At 39.4% G+C, this 25,657-nt stretch overlaps 1 protein-coding gene across 1 annotated transcript; it reads right to left on the bottom strand.

The window, feature by feature from the left end:
• Nucleotides 1-342: 342 nt before the first annotated feature.
• Nucleotides 343-25,367, bottom strand: LOC307157244 (protein NLRC3-like). Its single transcript, XM_079869103.1, has 8 exons — nt 25,257-25,367; nt 22,014-22,153; nt 21,646-21,693; nt 14,188-15,991; nt 13,630-13,803; nt 9,095-9,268; nt 5,041-5,085; nt 343-1,264 (listed from the first exon to the last, which is right to left on the bottom strand). The coding sequence occupies exons 1-8, from the start codon at nt 25,361-25,363 to the stop codon at nt 1,207-1,209; spliced, it is 2,550 nt and encodes an 849-aa protein (XP_079725229.1). The 5' UTR covers nt 25,364-25,367; the 3' UTR covers nt 343-1,206.
• Nucleotides 25,368-25,657: the final 290 nt, after the last annotated feature.

Here is a 25,657-nt window from a genome sequence, read left to right as displayed (position 1 = left end):
AATGCAAATCAAACTTTTAGCTTTTAGGCTAACTGAAATAAAACCATGCCAATCTCTAGGTATGGTGAATGCTATGTGATGATGTGGGGCTATTTTAATTCCAAAGGCCAAGGGAACTTTATCAGGATGCATAGTATCCTAAAAAAAAAATTAAAAAAATACTTAAAAATAAAAATCTGCCTGCCTCTATGGGAATTTAACATAGTGGTGCCCAAACTTATACACCCTGTTTTTTAAGGAAGAACATTTATTTATTTACGATACATTATTCATTCACAAAGAAAATTGGTGTCCTTAAAGGTTGGATTTTTCCTAATTTTTTAAAATAAGGCATTAAGTTAAATTTGCAAAATATGATTTTTTATTCCTCTTTTTAGTCAACTTTAGCATGGTTGCCTAAACTTATGCATAGCACTGTACATACATGCACGTCAAATTGAATATAATCGGCACATTCACATGCACTCGACAGCACACGATAGACTGCTTCATCACTGTTAAATACTCATCACTTAATGAAAGGATGACATTGTATCATGGCTTTACAAACTCCTTAACCAGCATTTATCATTAACTTGGTAAAAAGTCAACTTACATTTGTTTATTGACGTACACTTTGCACACACAGTCCCGCTTGCACTTTCCGCTGAGTCACTCTCGCTGATGATGACTTGCAGAAAGTAGCGGATGCGCACGTGACTCGGCCTTTCCAACAATCTCTCAAAGTATATTCTCATTCATCAACACAGTTTCACTGATCCAGAATAAACATAAAACCCAGGATAGAGCGGCTGAGTGAATGTGGTCTGGACTGTGTGGATGAGACTCATTGTGTCTCTGTTGACGCTGTAGAAGGACAGAGTTCCTGCACTGTAATCCACACACACTCCTATTCTACGACTGATGGGCTTTACAGGGAGTTCAGTCTTAATGTTATTGTGTATGAATGAGTAACCGAAGAGAGAAATTGACAAACTCCAGGACTGATCATTATATCCAAACCGACACTTAAAACCCCGTCCCTTCCTGCTGATGCTCTTATATGACACTGATATACACACGTCATCAATCCCACTCCTCTCAATCTCCCAGTAACAGCGTCCACACACACTCTCTCTACACAACACCTGCTCATAATAATCAAATCTGTCTGGATGATCAGGATACGAGTGATCTGTGACAGTGCCAGTAATCACTCTGTTCTTCTCAGACAGAAGGAGGCATGTATGTGCTGTGTTCAGATCCAGAGTGAGCTGATGGGAATCTGATGGAGAGAAAACACATTAGAATCAGGAATTATGAATCTGCCTGATCTTTTAATGTAGCATTTAGAAATATAAAGCAGTCAAAATAGTCAAAACAGTCTGAAAGTCTTTTGAAAGGTGGCCATTTTGTTCACATGATCAGCGACTTAGAGCATCATGGTAGAACATTAAAGTCAACTAGTCAACTGGTCTGTGCAATGGGGTGTAACGGTTCTCTGTAAAAAAAAAATCAAATCGTACTATTATCTACCCGCGGTCCTTGCATTGCTGTTCATCTCACATATGACAACGCATCTATGATATGGTTTGTTGAAAATAACACCACGTAAAACAGACAGACAGAGTTTGGCTAATGTATGTGTCAGTCAATGGATAATCATACTGGCTTCCCAATAAGTTACGACAGCGATGATCAAAAACATGGAAAAAATGTCACTCTTTGTAAATTGTTCAATGCAAGTGTCATATGCTCTAATATGAGCAGTCATTTATTATTTAAGCCTTGCCAATTTAAACATATAAGCGCAAGACGTTAAAGAGACTTGCACATCTCAAACAGCGCCTAAATACTGAGTTCTCTTTCAAGTCTTGCGCTTGAACGGACAAATTCACACGTCAAAATGCCCCTCTTAGCAAGTATCCTAGCAAGGTCCTAGCACAGATCTCCCATCAACTGCATCGTGATGTGCGGCAATAGAGGCAACATACACTTTGAGGGTGGAGGGAGACAGCTCTCCAACCCATCTTGCAGGAAGGAAAGCACAGTACTGATCAAACATCTTCGGGGACCTTCTCAGTGAGAAGAACACCACTCAACGAACAGGTTCCACTTCAGGACGTAAGCATTCCTCGTAGAGGGTGCTCTCGCAGAAGTGATGGAGTCTACGACAGCTTGTGGTAGATCACCCAGAACATCCGCATCCCTTCCAGGGACCAGACATGGAGTTTCCAGAGGTCTGGACATTGACCCGAAGACCCAACTGACTGATATGCTGGAGCAGCAAGTCCCTGTGCTTGCACAACAGGTCCCGAAGGGTTGGATTTTGTACTGATATGCTCGACCCTCGAACGCAAAGCGCAGGAATGGCCTGTGGGAGGATGGAGACATGAAATTACATGTCCTTCAGGTCGATCGCTGCAAACCAATCTCAGGGACAGATGCATTCGAAAATGCATTTCTGCATTAGCATCTTGAACGGAAGCTTGTAAAGAGCCCGATTCAAGACTCGCAGGTCCAAGATAGGCTGTAAGCCACCGCCTTTCTTGGGTACAATGAAGTACGGGCTGTAGAATGGACTTCATATCGGCTGGAGGGACCGGCTCTATCGCATCCTTCGCCAGTAGGACTGTGATCTCCGCGTGCAAGACAGGGGCACGTTCGCTGAGCACCGAAGTGTAACGAACACCGCTAAACTTGGGGGACGCCGGCCGAACTGAACCGTATAGCCGAGTCTGATGCGGAGGAGCCAGCTGGACTGGTTGGGATGCACTTTCAAGGCTTCCATGAGCCGGGGCAGGGGGACCAGAGGCACCACAGACCAAGGTGGGGCAGTGAGGTGGATGACAGGGACACGACTCTGAAGGCTCGGGGGCGGCCCGAAGAGGGGTCTGAGTGAGCGGTGCAACACTTACCTGTCTCCACAGATCAGCAGGGGGTGCATGAGAAGGCGTACTCGGGTCCTTGAACTGCACCAGCTGGCGATACAAGAGGGGGCTGGGGGTAGCAAGGCTTTACAGGGTTGCACACAGCCAGTCTGGCCCTCTTGGGACCCAGGAATAGAGGAATTTGCCCTTTCTTTAAAAAAGTGGGTGGAACAAAAGCAGAAACAAAACAAAGATTCTCCACCCAGCCCTCTTCGGGGGGAAAGAGTGGTGTGGTCACCATGTCCCGAAGAGCTCGTTCCTCCATCCTTGGGTGACGGGCTGGGCGGTCTGCCTGCGGTCGGCTCCACACTGAGGCCTGGGTGAAGGCTACTGCTGTGGCCTAGCGGGAGTGGCGGCAGGGGGACGCCCTCTGCGACGAGCAGGCAGAGGATCTGCCACCGGCAGTCGAGTGGAGGCAGCTGCGGGCTGCCAGGGCAGGATGGGCCAGATCGTCTCCATCTGCTTCTGGGAGGCGAAGAACTGTTGGGTGAAGTTCTCCACCGTGTCACCGAAGAGCCCAGCCTGGGAAATGGGGGAGTCCAGGAACTGAGACTTGTCGTTCTCCCTCGTATCGGCCAGGTTGAGCCAGAGATTGCGCTCCTGGACCACCTGAGTGGACATCGGCAGACCGACTGCACAAGCCGCAACTTTTGTGCCCTGGAGAGCGAGGTCGGTTGCAGTGCGGAGCTCACCCATAAGCTCACGGTCTGGATTACCCTCATGCATGTCCATGAGTGCTTTGGCCTGGTGGACCTGCAGCAATAACATGGCATGCAGGAAGGAAGCGGCTTGCCCACAGGCTTTGAAAGCCTTGCCCGTGAGAACGGATGAGAACTTACAGGCCTTAGAGGGGAGACAAGGATCACCCTTCCAGGAAGTAGCAGTCGCCGGACACAGATGCTTCATGACAGACGGCTCAACTGGAGTGATAGCCTCGTAACCCTTTGCCGTTCCTCAGTCAAGAGTAATGAGAGTGGAGGAGGTGCTAAGGCGGCTTCTGGCATAAAAAAGGTGCCGTCCACGACCTAGTAACCTAGTGAAAGGCCCACGGGGACTGGCTACCGGGTGGGGAAGCCCTCACTGTGTTCCTCAGATCACCCATGCCACACGGCACAGTAGCTCACTTCTGGGGTGGGCCAGAAGGGGCGCTAGAGCGGGGCATGGGAATGGGGACTCCAGCTTCACGGATGAAGGCGAGTCTCGATCTCAACACCGAGATAGTCATGTTCCCGCAATGAGAACATGAACCATCCACAAAAGCTGCTTCAGCGTGCTGAATGCCCAAACACAAGATACATCTATTGTGACCGTCAGCTGGGGACAGGGAACGACCGAATCCAGAAACGAACGGGTGGAATGGCATCTTGAAAAAGATTGCTCTTTCAGGAAATGGGACTCTCACCAGTGCCGGGGCACACAGGGGAATGACCGCAGCAACACTGACAGGGGATGGTGCAGCCTGTACCAGTGAAGCACTCACTTCTTCGCCCTCTAACCAGCCGTCAAAACAAACACACAAAGAGCATGCTGTTAAAACAGCAGTTAAGAGCTAAGATGCTCGCTATTGCTGCTGTACTCGCGCTGTAGAACCACCAGCACTGGGAGAGCCTTCTAGAAGAAGCACTGACATACTCGCTCGTTGAAAGAATCAACTTCAGAGACATTGACATGAAGACCAATCGGCTCTGAAGCGAGCGACAAATGGTGCGTGCATCCGCTTCCGTGTTTATACCCGCGCTGCGGGGCAGAACGCAAGATGCAAATCTCGCACATCAATGTGCATTGACTCTTTTTATCGATACTCAAAGTTATAATACACTAAGCGTGATCCCAATCAGTATGGTACGTCTGACTATGTTGAACATGACCGAACTGAAAGGGAACACCTTTTTATTTAATATAATTTTATTTAATATCACCTTTTTATTTAATATCATATAATATCAATTTAAAATATGTATCTTTGCTCTGTTCTATTTATTTGTGCTGTTACTTGAAGTTTGATTATTTGCTCATATTTTCTTTTTTCTTACTTGACAGTAGTCCTTTTTTCCATGAACATACAGTAGCACATACCGAACAGTACCAGATGTGTGTGTGTGTGTGTGTGCAAGTGTGTGTGAAGACATACATTTTCGTACTCCTGTTGTTATCCTGATCTCTCCTCCATGATCCACTAGAAAACACACACAATATCACAATCAATCATAGACGTAATGGTTTTTACTGTACAAACTGTATATTCTCTCCCCTTACACTAAACCTACCATCGCACAAAATTTTTAAAAAATACAAGAAGAAGACAGAGTTAATAAAGTTACACGTTTTTTGTTTAAATAAATGTATAAATAAAATAAGAGACAATAAAATAGAAATAATTTAATCTAATAATTAAAATCTAAATTAAATGAATGAACAAAAAAAAATCAATATTTAATATGCTTCAAAGACTGGGAAAATATAGGAATGAACTAAAAAATAAAAAAATAAATCAACGAAAAATCAATGACTTGCTGACGTGCACAAAAACCAGACATGTATTGGGCTTTTCTTGATTTCATCTTCATCCTCCTCCTCCTCCTCCACCACCTCTTCATCTTCCTCCCTGTTAAAGTAAGGACACTCTCATATGTCCTGACTACAAATGAAAACATCCTCAAACTGCTGAGGTGTTGTAGCTGCAGTCTGGACTACAGGCCTGGGAGGGTTGTTTGGAGGACTAGGAGATGGTAGGTGCTGATGAAACCAATAGTTCCTCTAAGGATGAAGGACCTGACTCAGGCTGAGTTTGAGTACCCCTACTCCTCCATGGATGTCAATACCACCACATATGTCATCTGAAGCACTTGTACCAAGTATTGACAAGGCCTTTTCTTCCTCTGCTGTGAGAAGGGGGGACTCATTGGTCCCACCACCTGTTTTATTAAATGTTGTTCACTGCAGTGCCCTTTTCCTTTTAGCAAGGCTGGCACAGTCCTGCCACTTCTTCCTGACCTCCTTCCCTGATCTTTTAATGCCCCTAGTTGCAGTCAGTTTGTAGCAATATCCTCCCAGATATTTTTTTTTTTTGTTTATTTGTATGACTGCCCCTAAACCTGCTGGGGGAAAAAAGTTTGTATAGCTCCACCTCCTCTAAAATTACATTAATCTCCTCTTTTTGAAAAATGTATTTTCTTTGTTTTTTTGGTTCAGCCATTTTGCTGGTGTCTCCACCCGTAGGTTTGTGATTTTATAGATGATTGGCCTAGTAGAAAATGCACATCAGATGAAAACAATTAGTCTAAACATTTCAAAATACAAGCTTGTGCTACAATTATGAGCCATTCTACAAGGTGACATTTCAGCACTTGACATACAGACAGTGACTATTAAGTAGCACTTAAAGCACATCTGCGTGCCATCGTGCTAAGTGCATTTTTGTGAAACGCATGTGAAATGAACACGAACGTTTGTAAAGTCGCTCGTAGAAAATACTTGTAAGTGCTAAGATCCATCGTTATCAGGTAACGCAGCCCAGGAAAGTTAAAACATTGATTTAAGATCAGTTGAGGTCCTGCATTAATCAAACTTTCTTTATAATCCACATGCATAAAGTGAGATTACTGTGACAATGACAGTAAAATGTAAACAATAAGCTGTCCATAACAAAAGTGTCATCAACAGCCCATCTCATACTTAACTAAAACTGCACACATTCAATAAGACAGAAATCTTATGATTCTATCAATCAACCACACATATCCCAGTCAGACCTGCATCATTGAGTGAGACTTGGCAAAAGCTAAACTACAGATTTTAAAACTCTGTTTCTGTAAATTTCATTCTCTAATTGACCTGAATGAAACCTTAGGTTTGCATTAATGATTTGCAATTAAAACAACTAATTTAGACAATTTTATAATTGTAATTATGAAATTCTGTATTTCTATGTTTAATTATGTGTTTAATCTTATGCATACCGCTGGTAAATATACTAGTTATATTGCTACCTTACCTTTAATACATCCAGACAAAGTCTAAATTCCACTACCAGATCACTGTGGTAGTGAAGAATCTAGTGATCAAATGAGACCTGCTCACTAAATATATGACTCTGAAAAAGGAAACCTTATTTACACTCGCACTTTTGACATGAATTCATTGTGGGGTTTCCTGCTAAGACAAAAGATGAGATCAAACACCCACTATACAATACAATAAAACCCACTAATCTGGAGAGAATATCTTAGAGAAAGAGCATAAAACAGCCTTATCCAAACTTCTTTCCTCGCTTATCTATGCAAAAACAATGACTTTTTTTGGACAATGACCCTACTCCCTTCCTTTCACCCTTATTCAAGTCAATGAAAGTTCTTTAAGAATGCCAATGTACCACATATTATGTATCTTGTGAATCCATTGTTTTTGCCATTTCATGTTTAGTATTATTATTAATATCTCAGTTCGATTGGTAATATGATTTTAAACTGGGTAAATGTAAAAAGAATATTCCACATTTACTGCAGCAGCTGTTGCCACTATGACCGTGAACCACAACAGCCACATCTATGAGATCATTTGAATTTAGAATAATTTCATGTCAAAGGATGTCATAGGTCACATTCAAATGAGCACAAATATATTTTTACTTTTACAGCTCAGGATTTTGTAAGTACAGAAGTCCAGTATTTACATCAAGGTCTTTTATTTTAGTATGTGTTTTGTGGTCTTATTTTAATGACTTATTTATTTATTTATTTTCAATAACCATGCATAAACTTTATTTTGTCCAAAATACAAACATGTACATACATGTCACTCACATTTAGCACATTTGAGACTTTAGCAATTAATGTGTTTATAAGCAACTGAAAAACACAATTGTCAGGGAATGTCAAAACTTTTCCAGGGCCCCAAAATTTACATTCTGGGAACCAAAAACTAACGTTCTGGGAAGCTAAAATGGTAAGCTAGGATGGGGCCCATTGGCCCACATTTTCAGCTGGGATATTATTTGTAAGAACAAACTATTTTTGCTTATTAAGCATGCATGCTCATTGTAAATACTGTTGGCCCCCAGTGGGACACAGATGGAATTTGGGAGAGACAGACTCAGCCTGCACTTTGGTCTGTCCCACAAAGCCTCACCTAGAGCCCAAAATGGAGGTTCAAATGTGCCTTGCCTTTCATGCTGGTGTCAGGGCCCACAATGGGCTCCCGAATGTGTGCTTAATTTTCTCTCTGTGGGCTCCACAAAAGGACATGATTGTTAGGCAAACACTGAATGTAAAGTCTTTGCCTGAGACAGTCTGTATTGTAAAAAGTGCTATATAAATAAAGGTGACTTGACTCACATGGAGTTTATGTAAATTACCTCATAAACAGTTCTGGGTTTGAATATATGTACCATTTCTCACCACAAGGTGGTAGTGTTGCTATAAGATTTCATGGTTTAATTCATTTGTAACATTTAACCTAAGAATTTCTTCAAAAGCGTATGTAAACTGTTCATGTAAATAATGTCTTTGGATACCACTTGAAACATGTGAGTTAATTTATATATTTATTCTCTTTCTATTGTAGTTAGACACACACACACACACACACATAAACCCCATTCATAAACCTGGATATATATACACATGCACCTATGGTGAATTTATTATCCTGTAAAGTCCATCTACAGCTGTGCAACCTAGATGAAAGTTACCATTGGGTTAAGAACAAATAAGCCTCCTTTGTGTGAAGCTGATCAGATCCAGTGTGAAAAGAGCATACTTTCGATAGATAATAAAATGTAATTTTGTGGGGAAATCATTGAAATGGTTTGTCATTTTTATATTATTGTTTGCTATATTTATTTGTTTGGTCAGTGTATTTGTCTTGGTCAGTGTCAGTGGTAAGTAAAATGATGGCTGAAATAACTGAAATCATTTGACAAAGTGATATGGAACTGTAATGTGGTCAAGACATGACTGGAACTAATTAAGGTGTGGGTTTACTGGAAAATAATTACACACCTTAGAAAGTTCATCAAACAATCAGAATGAAGCATTCATTAGTATAACTACAGCTAAACCTCTGTTAATTATCAATAAGAAATGTTATAGAGGTATGAAAGAAATACAGCTAAACTGGTTTGTAATACGTGAAGATGGTAATGCTGTTTTTAGTTGTTTAATAAAAACTCTTCCTTCTTCACATACTTGAGTTTGTCCAGTGTGCAGTTTGGATCCTCCAGTTTTTCAGTGAGCAGCTTGACTCCTGAATCTCCTGGGTGATTGTAGCTCAGATCCAGCTCTCTCAGGTGTGAGGGGTTTGAACTCAGAGCTGAAGACACATAACCACAGCCTTCCTTTGTCACCATACAGCCAGACAACCTACAGACACACAGCAATAGTCCACATGACTTTATATTACATTTATATCTATTTCAGCCATTCATTAGGTGTCATTTATTTGTAACTTCGTAAAAAAAAAAAAAACTTAACTAGAAATTTCTGGTGACTAATTAAAAATATAATTGATGTAATGTGTAACTGAATATGACAACATTTTCAACAAGTATTTTCAGCATATTAGACATACAAATAAGAGTGAGAGTGTGCATAAAATATATATTATTTGCAATGTTCAAATGCATTACTTTGCAATGAATTCTATTTGTTAATAAATTATAAACTAAAATAATTTAATATTTTATTTTAGCAGAAAAATGCAGGGAGCTAATGACAATAAAAACATTATTTACACACCTTAATACTTCTTAATTGTTGAGAATATTTAAAAACATTTCTCATTACAAAATTGGGAAAGTATTTGGTGCATGTTGCATATTAAATTCCATGTTATGAGTGGCCCAAAATCACTTGCAGTGGACTCAAACTCAGCTCCTGTAAGGCCACTGCCCTACAGAGTTTAGCTCCACTCTAATTAAACACGTCTGATCCTGCTAATCAAAGTCTTTAGGATTAGTAGACTAAACTCTGCAGGACAGTGGTCTTCCAGGAGCTTAAGACTACTGATTTACTGTGAATCAAGCCAATGTGAAACACTGAAAACAGGATCATGAGCTACTTGCTTGTAAATGAAAAATGTGCATGTTAGATTGTATATTTATATAATTACATCACAATTGTCTCGTCCCATTGTTTCGTACACTTGGCAGTTTATTGTCCCTCACAATTGTGTCGTCCCTGGAAGCCCCTCAGCGAGCCCACCATTCCACTAGCATGTAGAGGGCGGGTGAACTGGTGAAGTGATGGGCCACAGTGGAGATGAAGAAGGTAGAAGCCAAGGGGTGAACTGTTCATGAGCTATTGATGGATTGATGGGCCAATGTGGAATCCTGGACACGGTGGCTGGAGTAGGATTCCAGGCATCCACAGTCCATGATGGTGCTGAGGACTGAAAGCCCCTCAGTGAGCCCACCATTCCACTAGCGTGTAGAGGGCGAGTGATGGATTGACAGGAGGCAGAGGAGATGAGGATGGCGGCTGGATGATGAGAGGAGGTCGGAGAGGGAGGTCGGAGAGGGAGGTTGGGTGGGAATTCAGGAACTGACGGCGTAGCGGAGACATTCTCCGCTGAGGGCTTGGGTAGCAAGGCGGCGGCCAACTTTGCCGGAGACGGACTCTCAGGCATGAAGTGATGCAGCTCAGGCTTAAAAGGCATGACGTGAAGAAGCTCAGGCTTGACAGGCATGACGTGAAGAAGCTCAGGCTTGACAGGCATGACGGTCTTGACAGGACGAGACTCTGGAAGGGCGGTCTTGACAGGACGAGACTCTGGAAGGGCAGTCTCGGTGGGACGAGACTCTGGAAGGGTGGTCTCGGCGGGACGAGACTCTGGAAGGGCAGTCTCGGAGATTCTGGAAGGGTGGTCTCGGTGGAACGAAACTCTGGACGAAGATAGGAGGTATGGCAATGAAGATGGCTGGTGACGGTGGTTGAGTGGTGATGTTAGAATCAGCCTCACCCACGGTGAAGGCTGAACCGCTCAACCACAGCACATGATCCAGGTATTGTTCGAACGTGCCTGGGATTGCAGCTGCTGGAGCTTGCTGGAGCTTGCTGGTGCAGATGATCATCCAGTCCACAGCAGAAGACAGTTTTTAGGACATTATCTGCCCAGTCCACATGGTGAGAAATTTCGAGGAACCTCTCGATATATTTCTCAATCAGTTGGCCATCCTGGAAATAGGTTACAAACTGATCTGCAGGATTCAGCAGGGTACGGAGATACAGGGAAAGCCCATGTTCTCTTTAATTTAGTCAGCCTATTTTACCATCTTTTTGGGTGTGGTTGTTTTATTTGTCACACTTTGGCTGCGTGAGGCACGTTCAGGAAGACCAGGAAGATGAAGAAGATGGATAACGATCAAACTCTACTTATTATATTTGAACAAGATACGTACCAAACATAGCAAGCAGTAAAGACGTAGAACTGACCAGGAAGAACTGAAACCAGGGAGACTATATACACTAGGGGTGGAACGGTTCATGTATTCGTATCGAACCGAATCGGTAGGGCGTCACGGTTCGGTGCACGAATTTAAACGGAGAATACACGGTATAAAAATAAATAAAACTCGCGTGCAAATTAATTAATGTAATGCGGAACTACTGTTAGATACGCGGGTTCTTTAGGGACACCTAATCTGTAACCCCGCCTTAGCTCTGAACCAGAGCCAGAGGCCTTATTAGACATTCTCTGTCTGAACCCATAGATATGTCTGAACCGCTCTGAACCTGCGTTCTCTTAACGTTGGCTTCGTGCGTCCTATTCGCTTTGGACTAGTGTCGAATTGGACACTCTATTTTCAGCTAGAGTCTGCGTGCGTGTGCGCGCGCGCTATCGAACTGTGTGTGTGTGTGTGTGTGAGAGAGAGAGAGAGATGCGCGACCACATCGAACAGTGGTAACATTGTCATTTTCCGTCATTTTGTTTATACGGGACATAATTAAAACAGCAAACTACAACTGTCACCCAACCAAAATCACACACACACACACACACACACACACACACACACACACACACACACACACACACACACACACACAAACTGTTTTAAAAGTAAAACATATCTAACCCCATTTCAAAACAGTATGTGGGTTTTAATTGCATTGATTTTAATTTCTTGTCCTCGGAGCAGTAATCTGTTTATTTTTAAAATCAAATGTGTTTTTAATGTTAGTATTATTTTATACAGAAATCAATTAGCCTATTTATAATTCAGATGAGAATAAAGTTAGAGTTAATTGAAATTAAGGAAAACAAATATATTGATCTGAAATATAGCAAATTCATTTTAAATTCATTCAGGTACAATTACCAAACATATCGCAAGGACGTTTTGTCTTTTTATTAATTTAATTAATAAACTAATTATATAAAACTATTGTCAGTGCACTAAAAATAAACTGGTTCTATGCCCTTATTATTAAAACTTTTTTTTTTAAAATACAAGGCTTAAGAAATTTATAAAAATACCTTCTGCATTTTTGTTTTGCTTTTCCCTCCATTGTACCGAAATCGTACCGAACCGTGATGTCTGAACCGAGGTACGAACCGAACCGTGACTTCTGTGTACCGTTCCACCCCTAATATACACTGACAAATGAGGAGACTAAGTGACAATAGGTGCACACGGTGAGTGATGACTGATAAGGATGATGACAGGTAACGGGTGAAACTTATTTACAAGAAAACACATGGTGCACAAACACAGAAGGCAAAACAAAGTCCAAGACAGGTGTCACAGTGACAACAATGTTCAAAATTCATACTAAGCCATATCCCATTGGCTCAAACATTTATTACTAGAATTGCCAGCCAACTGGTAAAAAACATTGTTTCAAATAATCGTTATTTGGCATGTGGTATTATTTTGAACCCTGAATGAGATGCTAAGGATGTCCAGTACACAGCCACTAGATGGCACTACTATCTTCTTCAGTGCTATCGGAAGCAAACCATGCCAAGTGGTACTCACTGCAGAGTCTAATGACGTCCAGCTCCTCCTCTCTGGACGTCTAATGGGTCTTAATTTGTGTCAGGAGTTAATAAAAAAATAAAAGTAAATAAAAAAAGGAATTGATACCTTTAATATGGAGACAAACACACAATTGCAACAATATATGATTTATATGTGTTCTCCAGGCCATGTCGGGTATTTTCATAATAATATATTATCTTTATAATGCAATGCTAATCGACATAGCCTTTATCATTGTGCAGAATACTATAAAATAATATATTTTCTGTCAGATTTTTTGATCCAACGCCACATCAGATCACAGAAGAGTATTTAAAACACCCGTCTTGCGTTTTAAAGCAAGTTTGGAGCAAAAACATGGTTTTAACATTGTTGTGTATTGATGGTGTGCTAAGCTATAAGGCATATTTTTCTGAGTTTACAATAAACTGCCAAGTGTCTGCTTTCAAATGAGACCATACTTCTGCTTTTAGTGCAAAGGGTTCATGAACTGCCATTTTTGGCGGGGGTGAAGGTTCACAGGTTAAGGCCAATTTTCTATTTCAAACTTCAAACAGTTCCCACACCAAACAATATTTTTCTCAGACTTATTCAGTCCACGTGGGTCATACTTCTCAACTCAGAAAATATGGACATCTTTATAAATACGGAAACAAAATCACAGTCCTGCAAATGTTGATTTTGTCTCTTCAAAATCCTTCATTGTGATAGTATATTGTTAATTATTTAAAAAACATTTACCTCAGTATCTCCAGCTGACAGTCTGAGCTCTTCAGTCCATCAGAAAGAAACTTCACTCCAGAATCCTTCAGGTCATTGTTACTCAGGTCCAGCTCTCTCAGAAAGAAGTTTGAGGATTGTAGAGCTAAAGACAAACTCTCACAACATTGAGCAGTGAGATTACAGCTATGTAGCCTGTGTGGAGAACAAAAAAAACCCAGCAATATTAATGCTTATTAGATAGTGTTTATGATCTGTAGCATAGATAAATTTTAAAATTAAAAAATATTTTTTTTTTTTTTTTTTGACTGAAGTGATGTAAGCAAAGCTATAAACGTTGTCTTTATAAAATAACTAGTATTTATAATTTCTTAAATTTTTGATAAAATAAAGAATAATAAAATGGTTAAAATCCAGGTTCCTGAGTTTTGCCTGACATTTGCATTTAATATCATCACACACATTGATACATTTATTACATTTTTCTGAAGAGTTTTTGCAAACAAGTCACCCATGTAAGATTAAGCCCAATTAAAATGACTAACAATGTATATAAATGATAGTAAAGAAGCCTCTTACAGTGCTCTTCTGGTGTTTTTGATCACTGGCAGCAGTCTCATCACAGCTTCATCAGATCTTCTGTATTTCAGCAGTTCAAACTTCTTTTGAGTCTCTTCTGACATCAGGAGCACAAACACCAGACCAGACCATTGAGCAGAGGACATATTCTGTGCTGAGAGATTTCCTGAGCTCAGATTTTCCTGGATTTCCTCCACAAAGTCATCTTTCAGTTCACTCAGACAGTAGAAGAGATTGATGGTCCTTTCTACTGATTTCTCCTTATCTATTTTCTTTTTGATATAGTCAACAGTGTCTTTAACGTTCTCAGATTTGAGTTCCAGTCCTGGCAGTAGTTCCTTCAGGTCAGTCTGATTGGACTCCAGTGAGAGACCCAGAAGGAACTGGAGGAAAAGGTCCAGGTGTTCGTTCTTGCTTTCTAAAGCCTTTTTGATTGCAGCCTTATGAAGCTGAAACAGTGGCTTTTTGGACAGTGTCCATGCCAGTTTTTCTTTCCAGCATTGAAGAAATAGGTCAGCTTTCTCATCTTTGCCCATCAAAAACACATAGAGAGCAGCAAGGAATTCCTGTACGCTGAGGTGTACGAAGCTGTAAACTTTTCCGGCTAAAAACTTTTCCTCCTGAAAGCTTTGAGTGCATAAACCAGAGAACACAGACACTTCACTGACATCTAGCCCACATTTCTCAAGATCTTCTTTGTAGAAAATCAGTTGACCTTTCTCCAGCTGTTGAAAGGCCAGTTTCCCAAGCTTCAGAATAATCTGATCAAAAGACCTGACTTTGGCTTTAGGTTCAGGACTGTATTTCATTTTGATCTGTTGATGCTGAGTAAGAAAGATGTGTATGTACATCCCTGTGAGAGTTGTTGGTGTTTTGTCATTGCCCTCTTGAGCCAGTAGAGGCTCAAGAACAGTGAGCGAGATCCAGCAGAAGACGGGGATGTGGCACATGATGTACAGGCTCCTGGATTTCTTGATGTGACTGATGAGTTTTCTAGCAACCTCAGGACTGCTGTTTTTTTTAAAGTATTGCTCTTTTTGCTCATCGTTAAATCCTCGAACCTCTGTTACTTGATCAATGTAGTTTCGGGGTATCAGATTGGCTGCTGCCTGTCTGGATGTGATCCAGATGAGAGCAGAGGGAACCAGGTGACTCTCAATTAGGTTCGTAACTATCTTACTTGCTGTTGTTTTTTGATGAACATCTGTAAATCCATCACTTTCATTGAATCTCAAGGGGAAGCGACATTCATCCAGCCCATCAAAGATGAACATGACCTTACTGTCTTCTTCAGGAAGGGAGGACAGTTCTTCACAACCACTAAAGAAGTATTTGTTAAGCAGTTCCATGAGGCTGTACTCTTCTTTAATCAAATTCAGTCTACAGAATGGGAGTGGAAAAATGAATACTATATCCTGATGTTCTTTTCCTTCAGCCCAGTCAAGGATGAATTTATTAACGGAGAATGTTTTTCCCACACCTGCAGTTCCCATCGTCAGCACTGTTCTGTTTTGTTGACCCATATCACTCTGGACTTTGAATATGTCGTTGCACTGGATAAGGGTCTCTTTGGCAGTCAAATGGTTGCGACTTGATTTGATCTGTATCACCTCATGGTTGTTCACTCTTCCTCCAGTCTCATTCTCCACCACATATAAATCAGTGTAGATATCATTCAGGCACTGCCGATGACCTGTCTGTGAATTACCAATCAATATCTGCTCATGGTCCTGTTTTAATTTGTTCTTCAGGCTGAGGCTGATTTCTGTGTAATCATGAAGAGCATGTTTATGTTCCTCTGCAGCTGAGCATTTGAGAAAGATAAAAAGTCAGCAAAGAGTAAGTGATCAGTTTTTAACTCCAACAATTCATGTTTTCACTATTATACTCTAGGGCAGGGGTGGGCAAACTACGGCCCGCGGGCCACATGCGGCCCGTTAGGCTGTTTAATCCGGCCCGCCGAGTATTTAAAAAAAAAGTCTTAAGATTGCATTAATTTTGCCTTTTTTCTTGCAATACTTTGCGTTATATATATATATATTGCGTTGCATATATTCGACAATCGGAATATCAGATATTGCATGCCATAGCTAACAAATGTAAAAAAGGAAAAATGACATAAAAGCAGATCATCATTCATTCAGCGCTGTTGTGGCTGCGGTGTGTCACGTAACAAACAATGACGCGTCACCATGGAAACCAAACAGACAGCAACTTAAGCGCATAGACTTGTTGCACGTTAATGTTTTTTCCTTTTTTGGAAACTCAATGAGAAAAAAAATGTTTGGTAACCGCTTGCACACCTTAGTTTTTCCTTTGATTTGTCTGCTATTTAGTTTCTTTGCTCCTCTGGATTTGTGGATGTATCCTGACTGATTCCGTTTACCGACCTTTATCGTCCGGCTTTCGACTACGCTCCCCTGTCTGCCATGTACAGAACCCGTTTTTTTTCATTAAATGTTCTGATCTGCCTTTGCCTTTTATGTTTTATTTTATTATTCTTAAAATAAATTTGTATATTCGTTTATTTCCACAAATGTATGACTTTTGGAAGTGCAAATTGCCATTCAGTTTTAATAAAGTTGAATTAACTTAACCTGTAATTTTTACTCTTCTAAGTGTACACTTACATGTTTTGTTTCTAATTTACTGTTAGGCCATTAAATAATAATAAGGATAAACAATATTTAAAAAGTATAGGCTATAATTATCTAACATCTTTAAAAATTAACATCAAAACATAACATGCTAAATGGGGGATATCTAGCATAAAAAAATGTATTGTCAGAATGTCGTCTCTCAGTTGTTGAATTTCGCACAGACATTGCCACAACGTTGTCTGTTTGCTCAGCCCGATCTTATGAAAGTGCGAATACCACGAATTGTATTTGTAGTGCATAATATGTTTTCGCGTGCATATGATATGCACTTTATGGCGTGTAATAGGCACGCACTCCACACCCCTAATCCTAACCAAGGGGTTTACAGTGTGTAGCATGCACGCAAAAAAACAAACATTTCTGGCATATAAATGGCACGAGAAATAAAATTTGTGGTATAGATACGCACTTTCATGAGATCGTGCTTCATAATCTGCTACTGGGCCGGCCCTCTGTCAAATTTTTAAAACCCAGTGTGGCCCTTGAGCCAAAAAGTTTGCCCACCCCTGCTCTAGGGGATGCTAGTATGCATCTTCTGAAAGAGTACAGACCCTCCGGATCAAAACACGAAGAAGAAGCAGAAACAAGCGATAGAGCATCAAACAGCCTATAAAATCAAAACTGCCCAACTTTACCAAACGTAATGTCGAACCCACAAATCATTGCTTGATCATCGTTCTGAATCTGATCCTGACGTAGTCTTTTACAAAAAGCTGAGAAATGTGTTTTGGTCAATGTATTTTTTTATGATACTTACCCACATAACCAGTGCGGATAAAAAAATGAATGCATGAAGCTAGAATAATTTTTTGTTCTGGTCTTTGTTTGCACATCTTGTTTTGTTTGCACACCTGGTAGGGGTGAGCAATGTGAACAATATCATATCATGATTTGAGTAATTGTATTTCATGCTAACAATATATATCACATTTAGTTGTTTTTGCTAGAGATAAGGTTCTTTCAATTTCAAATTTAAATTTCAAATTGATATAATTTGAATAAAAATATTTCTCAACACCGATTTCAACCGATATACCAGCAAAAACTAGGACTAGCTTAACCAACGTATGTGGTTCCATTTTTGATTAACTCCTAACGAGTGCTGAGTGGCCCCTCTAAACCAGAGTGTACTGCCCACGGGCACCACTTAGCGACAAAAAAATGAATAATCATATTTTCAAAACTACTACCTTGATCAACACAAAACATTTAAAAGATTAGAGTCTGAACTTTACAATGAATGTAGCCAATTTGATTAACTCCTAAGTAATGCAAATGCTTTATTTGCTAATAAATATAATTTTTTTATTCATAATTTATAAAATATGTTTTGGTAACATGTACTGCAATGTGTCAAAAACATCATTCAGCTCATGAAACATGCACATATAGAAAATGAAAATGGCACCGCATTTTTTACAGCAGATTATTAGAATTAAAATAAGCCCAAAATCAACAATCCATTGCATTGATCACAAGATATTTTATCATAAAGGAACCATTTTAAAAATGACAATTAGGGGGCATCAAGGAATGAACAAAAAGGCTATCTTGGTTCCGAATGCTGTAACTTTTGATTACTTTATGCCATCACCACAAAATTTGATCCAGATGCAGCTCACATGTAGGTCTTGATGTAAGTAATCAACTCAGTAATTTTCATGGTGATATCTAAAGGTTAAATTCACCCTATTCACGTGAGAAAAAAATGCATAGGCGTATGAATAGGCTATATTTGGGTCTTTTTCGAAACTTTCCCCTAATGGGATTCTTCGGGACTTTTTATTCCTTACTCAGGACATATTGAGGATACAAAATCAGTTGAGTTTGCTTCTGTTGCAATTTGTTCAAGTTTGACCCTCATGAAGTGTCTACTTTTAAATGAACAAATTCAAATTCAAATCAAATGTTCTCTGACTATGTACTCCGTATTAGAGGTCTGCGCGGGATTGTTTTTTTTCGCCCTGCTCCCGCTAGATTCTATTCCGCATGCACCCGTTCCCGCTTACAATTCACTCTCTTTGTTTACCCGCTATCCGCTTACAATGCTTTTCTTCCCGACCCGACCGATCCTGCTAAATTTATATCACGTTTCTAGAATGTCACATTTAAATGTCCCCTACTGAAAGAGAGAGATTGGGTTTAACAAATATAAATTGTAGGCTATACAAAAATGGTAGCTATTTGATATTTTGATTAAAATCATTATTTTATTAAAATTATTTTAACATTTTACTGTCAAGACAGTAGCAAAAAAAAAATGTCACAGAAAAAAAAAAGCGCAGAATATGAATAAACGAAAATTGTTGGCTTACAGGCCTAGCTATTGCGAAATTAAATCACTTTTTTAACAGAACTATTATGCAAGAAAAGAATGTCATGACAACCATTTCAGTGTCTCTCGTCCAAAAACTGACCAAAGTCTGTATGCTCTCTTTTAAGATGCAGTCAAAAAGAGTTGGCTTACTTGCTATACTGACAAATGTTTTTTTTTTTGTTTTTTTTACCGAACTATTTAAAACATCCAGGCAAAAACAATAATGACGCTGACTGATGTTTCAGTACCAAGCGTCTCTCCTCCAGAATCCGACCACAAAGGCTGAATGCTCGCTCTGAAGTTGCATTCGTGGCCGGGATGCAAAGGACATACCTCGCCAGGTTGCTCAGGGCAGGGAACTGGGAACTGTGAGAATGCCACTATTGCAGAAGATTTATATCTTATCTATACTCCTGAATCTGGATATTTAATGATTTTGTTTCACATTAGTCTTCAGTATTGGGAGGACAACCCAATCTGCAAATTTACGGAGAACGGCAGGCCTTTTGGCAGATGTCGGCTCAAGATCTTCACCATGTGTATCAAACTTTAAATCCTGTCGCCCTTTTTCATCCATCATTTTCAAACCTTGCAGATTTGGTATCAGAAAGGTTGCTATTCGATAAAGCATGTGAACAATGGCGAAGTGCTATCTGTTGACATTCCTACAGCTGTGTCACATAGACGGTTGCAATTTCAGAGAGTAGAGGGTCCTTTTTGGCTGACTTGCAGTGCTCAATTAATCTCACGGAAGAACCAGTGAGGCACTTGGAGTCAGTTTCCAAGTCATCAGTTTCCTCCTTGAAGGGTTTAAGGAACGATACGACCAACTTCAGTGTGTTGGTGCTGATGTGTCTGATCTTGTCATAAATATTGCTCTCAGCCAGAACAGATACGATGTCTTCAGAATGTTCCAAAACAGAATTCAGTCAAATTCCACCGTGTCTCAAAAGATTGTTCCAGTGACTTTTTCAGCTTGCCCTGCTGTCCTGAATGTTTGAAATATGTAACCAACTTTTTAACATCAGTAAGAAGCTCAGCGATCTCTGATGACATTTCCATCACAGCAGCAGCAAACGCACTGGACAGGGTCATGTTTAGTATGTGTGCTGTGCAGTCTCGTGTATCCTCGTAAGGCACTGATCATGTTGGCTCCATGATCTGTGACACGATCTTACTGCCCATTTCTGTCGCATCAATGCCAAATACTCTGAGATTCTGCTGCAGGAGCCTTTGAATGTTTCCACCCGTCTTTGAGGTGCTTGGGTCGAAAGGGGCAGCAAAAAGCACTCTTGAATGACATTTTGCGATATGTTTCTGTTCATATGTCTGCGGTAATTGCGCATCCAAACTTGGATATTATTGCAGTGATTTCTTCAACAACATTTTTACGTAGACTCTGAGCCCTCGTTTTTGGGTCTCTTGATACTGTTACTACATACTTGATACTATGTCTGATCCTTACCTTGCTTTGCTCAATTACAGAACCTCTCCACTAGAGTGTGGTATGACCCCAGCTGAAATGCTTATGATTCGGAAATTTCTTACTACACTGCCATCTTGCTCAAAACAGAAAGGAAATGTGAAAATGAAGCAGAAATTTAAGCAACTGAAAGAAAAACAAAAGTTCTGCATGACATTGGGGATGGATGACATCGTCAAAATCAAAATTTACAGGAGCAAAACAGCTACAGTTAGGCAAAAAGTAGTTCCAAGAACTTATACTGCGAAAAAAATTATGCACAAATTCTCAGATGAAATGATCTGGCATGATCTGCTGAGATGAAGTCTGAAGAAGAAAGTGTGAAAGACCTGAATCAAAGCAATGCTGAGTCTGGTTCAACTGCATTGTTCACATGACTGTAAAATAAAGTGCTACTGCTCTTATAATGTTGGGGAAAATGTTCTTAGAACAACATTCTTAATAAATGACAACTTGCTACAAATTAAGTTTGATGATCAAATAGTCAAGTAATAACTCATTATTAAAGACCAGATAACTTTGAACAAGGTTCTATTAACATTACAGGGAAATCGTTTTTTTTTATCAAGCTTGAGAAAACCTAGCCAGAATGTTAGCCAAAGTTCTGAGAACGTTCTCTGTTAGCTGGAACTAGTGAGGATGCTCTAATAGAGTGCAGATGTGATGTGTAAGCAATGGCTCCTAAGCACCAGCATAACAAGATGTACAGTTAGAGATTTACAAGATTACTTGCATAGAAGTCAAAGAAAAAGTATTTTTTATTAGAACGTACCAAAACTATTTTCATTTGAAAATTAGATTATTTCTTTCATCTCTATTATCTCTCATCTCATCTGTAATAGAAAAGTAGTTTTGATATGTTTTATACTGAAGTTATGAGGGGGGAAAAAACAACAAACAAAAACACAAACACAACAAAACCACCCCCACCCCTGCAATATTGCTATGGCCCACAGTTTGGGAAGCCCCATCTTACTGTTATGCTAATGCTGGTTTACCTGGTTTTACTCTGTGTTTCTCTGCTGTCTTCAAGCATTTTTGTTGATCTGTGAGGAGAAAGAAAGGAGAAATATAGAAGGTTAGAACTAAATAGAAGTTAAAGATAAATATTAAGTGATCTATTTCTTTATAGCACTACAAAGGGGTCAATAAGTTTTGAACTTCAGCCCTCTTTAACTGGTACAGTATCTGTAAAATGACTCTCATCTCTGAAACAGGCTAAACCTTTAAGTGGAGTGACAGTCATTCTTGGCTGACAAATCAGAGGTTGTGTGTTATGTATGCAAGTCCTGCATGTACACGTTGTTCAGTGACTGTTTGCATTGTAATTAGTGTAATGTCAGCTTCGGCTTCCAGCTGTATTTACCTCTAAATTTGTCCACTAACTGCTCAGCCAAATGGTTTTCATTCATCTTTCTCAGGATGTCCAGTGTGATCTTCACAGCTCCTTCTGGTCCACAACGTGCCACCATTTGATGGCTGACTTCTGTCACTGACTCACTTCTTCTGGACAAAAAAAAAAAGAAAAAAGATTTGACCTGTCATTTTACTCCACCAACACTGAAAACAGCAGTTCTACAAACATGAAGATGGCCTCTAGAAGGTGGATTGGTTTTTAGCAGTGTTCACCCCCATTGTAATTTATGCTACACGGCTAACCTGGGGTGCGTTTCCTATACAACGTTTTAACTCACTGCTTCACTATCATAGTGCAATGCATCGTTGAAGAATTCAACTAGCTAGTCACGACTGTTTCCAGAAACTGTATTGTCGCAAATTAGTCGTTCAAACACGTTGGTTAATGATGTCACGCAGATGGTGGAGTAATAACTACTGTTAATAAAACTGTTTGAGATCTAATTAATGCAAGATGTTTTGCTATAAATTACGAACATGGCATCTGAGGACTATTTATAATTTTTCTTAGTTATTTTGCTTTATTTCCAGATTCAATCAAAGGCTCGTTTTTAGTACTAGAGCTCGTTCACACATGTGCGCTTTGCTTTCCAAGAATGACGTTTTGAATCACTTGACAAACTAAAAGATGTAATCAACATTTGTATGTATTCTAAATAAAAGACACAGATTGTACTGAATGTCAGCTTGCTAATTTGGCTCAACATAAGGATTTATTGAGTCCACATGCCATGAACGAGAAAAAGAAACTCTGTTTCTAACCACAGGTCGAGAGCTGTCATTCCAAACACACAACTTTGCGATGCTGTTTGTGAATGTTCGTTGAAACGATGGTTTTGTGAAACACCGACTTGTTAAACTATGCGGATATCATTGGAACTTGCGACCATAGTTGGCTAACAATGCTTTTGGGAAACACACCCCAGGTATTATTTTGGGTTAGAGACCAAAATTTTGAGATCGCAGACCAAAACTGGACCAATCAGCTGCAAGTAAAGTGACATGTGATGCAATAAAGCCACACCCCCTATATCTCTCACTCCAAATTTGAAGTTTTGAGTGAAAGAATTTTAGAGACAATCCATCTTTTGCTGCTAATTATTTATTATTTTCAGATATGTATGTATATATGTATGTATGTATAATTCATTTAATATATTCAAATTATAATTATATTAATTGCCCATTAAAAATGTTACCATAGCAAATTGTATCAAGCCATATATAATGTTTTTGAACATAGCAAACCATATAAAAGATGTTTTTGTCTTCCATAAAGGAAAACTCTAGCTTAATCTGTGATAAACATTTTTGCCAGTAGCCTTGAACAGTTTCTCAGAAAGCTTGTGTGTTTGTTGTCTGTAGCATTTAACACGTTTCTCAGAAAGCTTGTGTGTTTGTTGTCTGTAGCCTTGAACAGTTTCTCAGAAAGCTTGTGTGTTTGTTGTCTGTAGCCTTGAACAAGTTTCTCAGCCGCCAGGTCGTTTTTGAGCGTAATAATAATTATTAAAGTTTATTTTTTTTCCACGACACGTGTATTATTTTGAGCTATTTTTGAAACTATGTCAATTATAAGGCCTATATGTTTGATTCACTTGCTGTGATATAGCCAGATATTTTCAATCAGCTGCTTCTCAAACTTTCGCCGCAGCAACAGTTTATTCTTGCTTTGTAAATGCTTTTGATTTCATAATAATATTTTCATAATGATCTCCTAATCTTTACGCATCTCTCTCCTGAAAAGTGAGAGATGTATCAACATAAAGATACATCTCTCTCTCTCTTTGCCGCAAGTGTCTCACTTTCAGCTGCACGACTTAAATCACAAACTCTGAATCAAGTAAACACAGTCAGTTATGTCTTAAGTGAACATAAGAGTTGGGAGAAAACTAAATGTGTACCAATTCACAATACACTATATCCCAAGGCACTTTGTGAGACTTCCAGTACACAATGAATAATCAAAAATTGTATGCATAATTTTATTAATAATAATATTTTTGATTTTTATATTATTTTAATGTAAAAAATAAGCCTTTGCAAAACCTCAGCACACACAATCCTGTATGAAAAGAGTAGAGTATTGGGTTAAAATGAGTGTGAATTATTAGCATTACCTAGTGAATATATTATGCACCGTAAAGGTGTTAAATGTGTAAATTTGAGTGAGAGATCAAGAACACAGGTTTACTTTTTCCCAGTTTCAGAGTATGTTATAGTTAAAAGGGTCATAAACTGCATTTTAAAAATATTGTTTAAGGTCCACCAATACTGGTAAGATTTTTACATCAAAAGCAATCATAATTTAGTAAACAAAAGGCGATTTTCTACCCTATTTTGACCCTCGTATGAAATATTGTATAAAGCACTATTTAAAAAAAAGGTAGCTTGACTTGACTATTCTTTGTTTGAGTCCTTCATTATGCATTTTATTACTTCAACCATAACATGACAAACACATTAAAATGAGAAAGAGAAAAAAAATAGTGATTTCGCACAATGTGAATGTGCAGCAGTGATTCACTCACAAAGACGCACTTGATCATCTGTTAAGTCGGATGCACACTGAGCGATTTAATATCGTCCTTTACGATTGTTGCTTGTCATACGAACATGATCCTCGCTGTAAGTCATGTCACACTGTAAGATCTCAGTTGTCATTAATGTCAGACTGTACGAGATGCCTTAAAAACGGACGCACACAAGAGTTTTACATCATCAATCAATGACTCGTTCGGTGACTGTGAGCGGGATAGAAATTATGGTTACAAAGAAATCTCTAACGTTAATTTTGATCATGGCTTGAAAAACAAAGGCAATATGACGGTCGTTGTAAGAAGTCACTGCAGGACTGAGAGTCAAATCTTCTGGCACTGCCAGAATTTCATAAAGTCTGATTGCAACGGTCATTAATCGGCTGTCGGTGAACATGTCAAACTAATGATCAAAGACTTAAGATTTTAGCCTAGTCATAGGATTGTTTTAGGATTTGCAAAATTTGTCTCAGACAGCCAAATCGTGGCCAAAATCGCACAGTGTGCACCCGGCTTTAGATCATGACATAGAGGTTTAAATAAAATCATCACATTTTTTTCAGCACAGCATTAAAGTCTCAGAAGCTCAAAGTGATCAATGACACATCATAAGATGACACTCATACAAGAAAACATGTAAATAAAGATGAAATGCTCACCTCAGATAATACTTGTCTGTATATGTCTTTTTCCTCCTATGAACTGTCGTGTTGAACAGCAGCTCTGGAATATCTCTGACTTCAACAGAACAAGCTACCGTTTTCATGTAGAGACGTAAGAATTAGAAGAATGACAGTAAGAAATCTCACTCGGATCTGGCTTGTTCCCCAGAAAGGCGCTTTCTCAGGAAAAAGTGCTGAACATTACTTAGAAGCAGTTTTACAAGTTTGTGAAAATGTGTTTTAGACATTAAAAGTGTATCAGGTGGGTCAGTGCATGTTTCCATAGTCTGCTTTTCAATGTGAAATGAGCAGGGGGAAAAAACTGCCTTAATTTGTATTTTCAGGAAATACATGAATATAAGTAAATAAGTAGATAAATTAGGCTTGATATATATACA

The sequence above is a fragment of the Squalius cephalus genome (assembly GCF_949319135.1).
Source record: "Squalius cephalus genome assembly, chromosome: 4".
Classification (NCBI taxonomy): domain Eukaryota; kingdom Metazoa; phylum Chordata; class Actinopteri; order Cypriniformes; family Leuciscidae; genus Squalius; species Squalius cephalus.
Note: the sequence above shows the minus strand (reverse complement) of the source record. Positions and strands in the feature narration are given on the sequence as shown.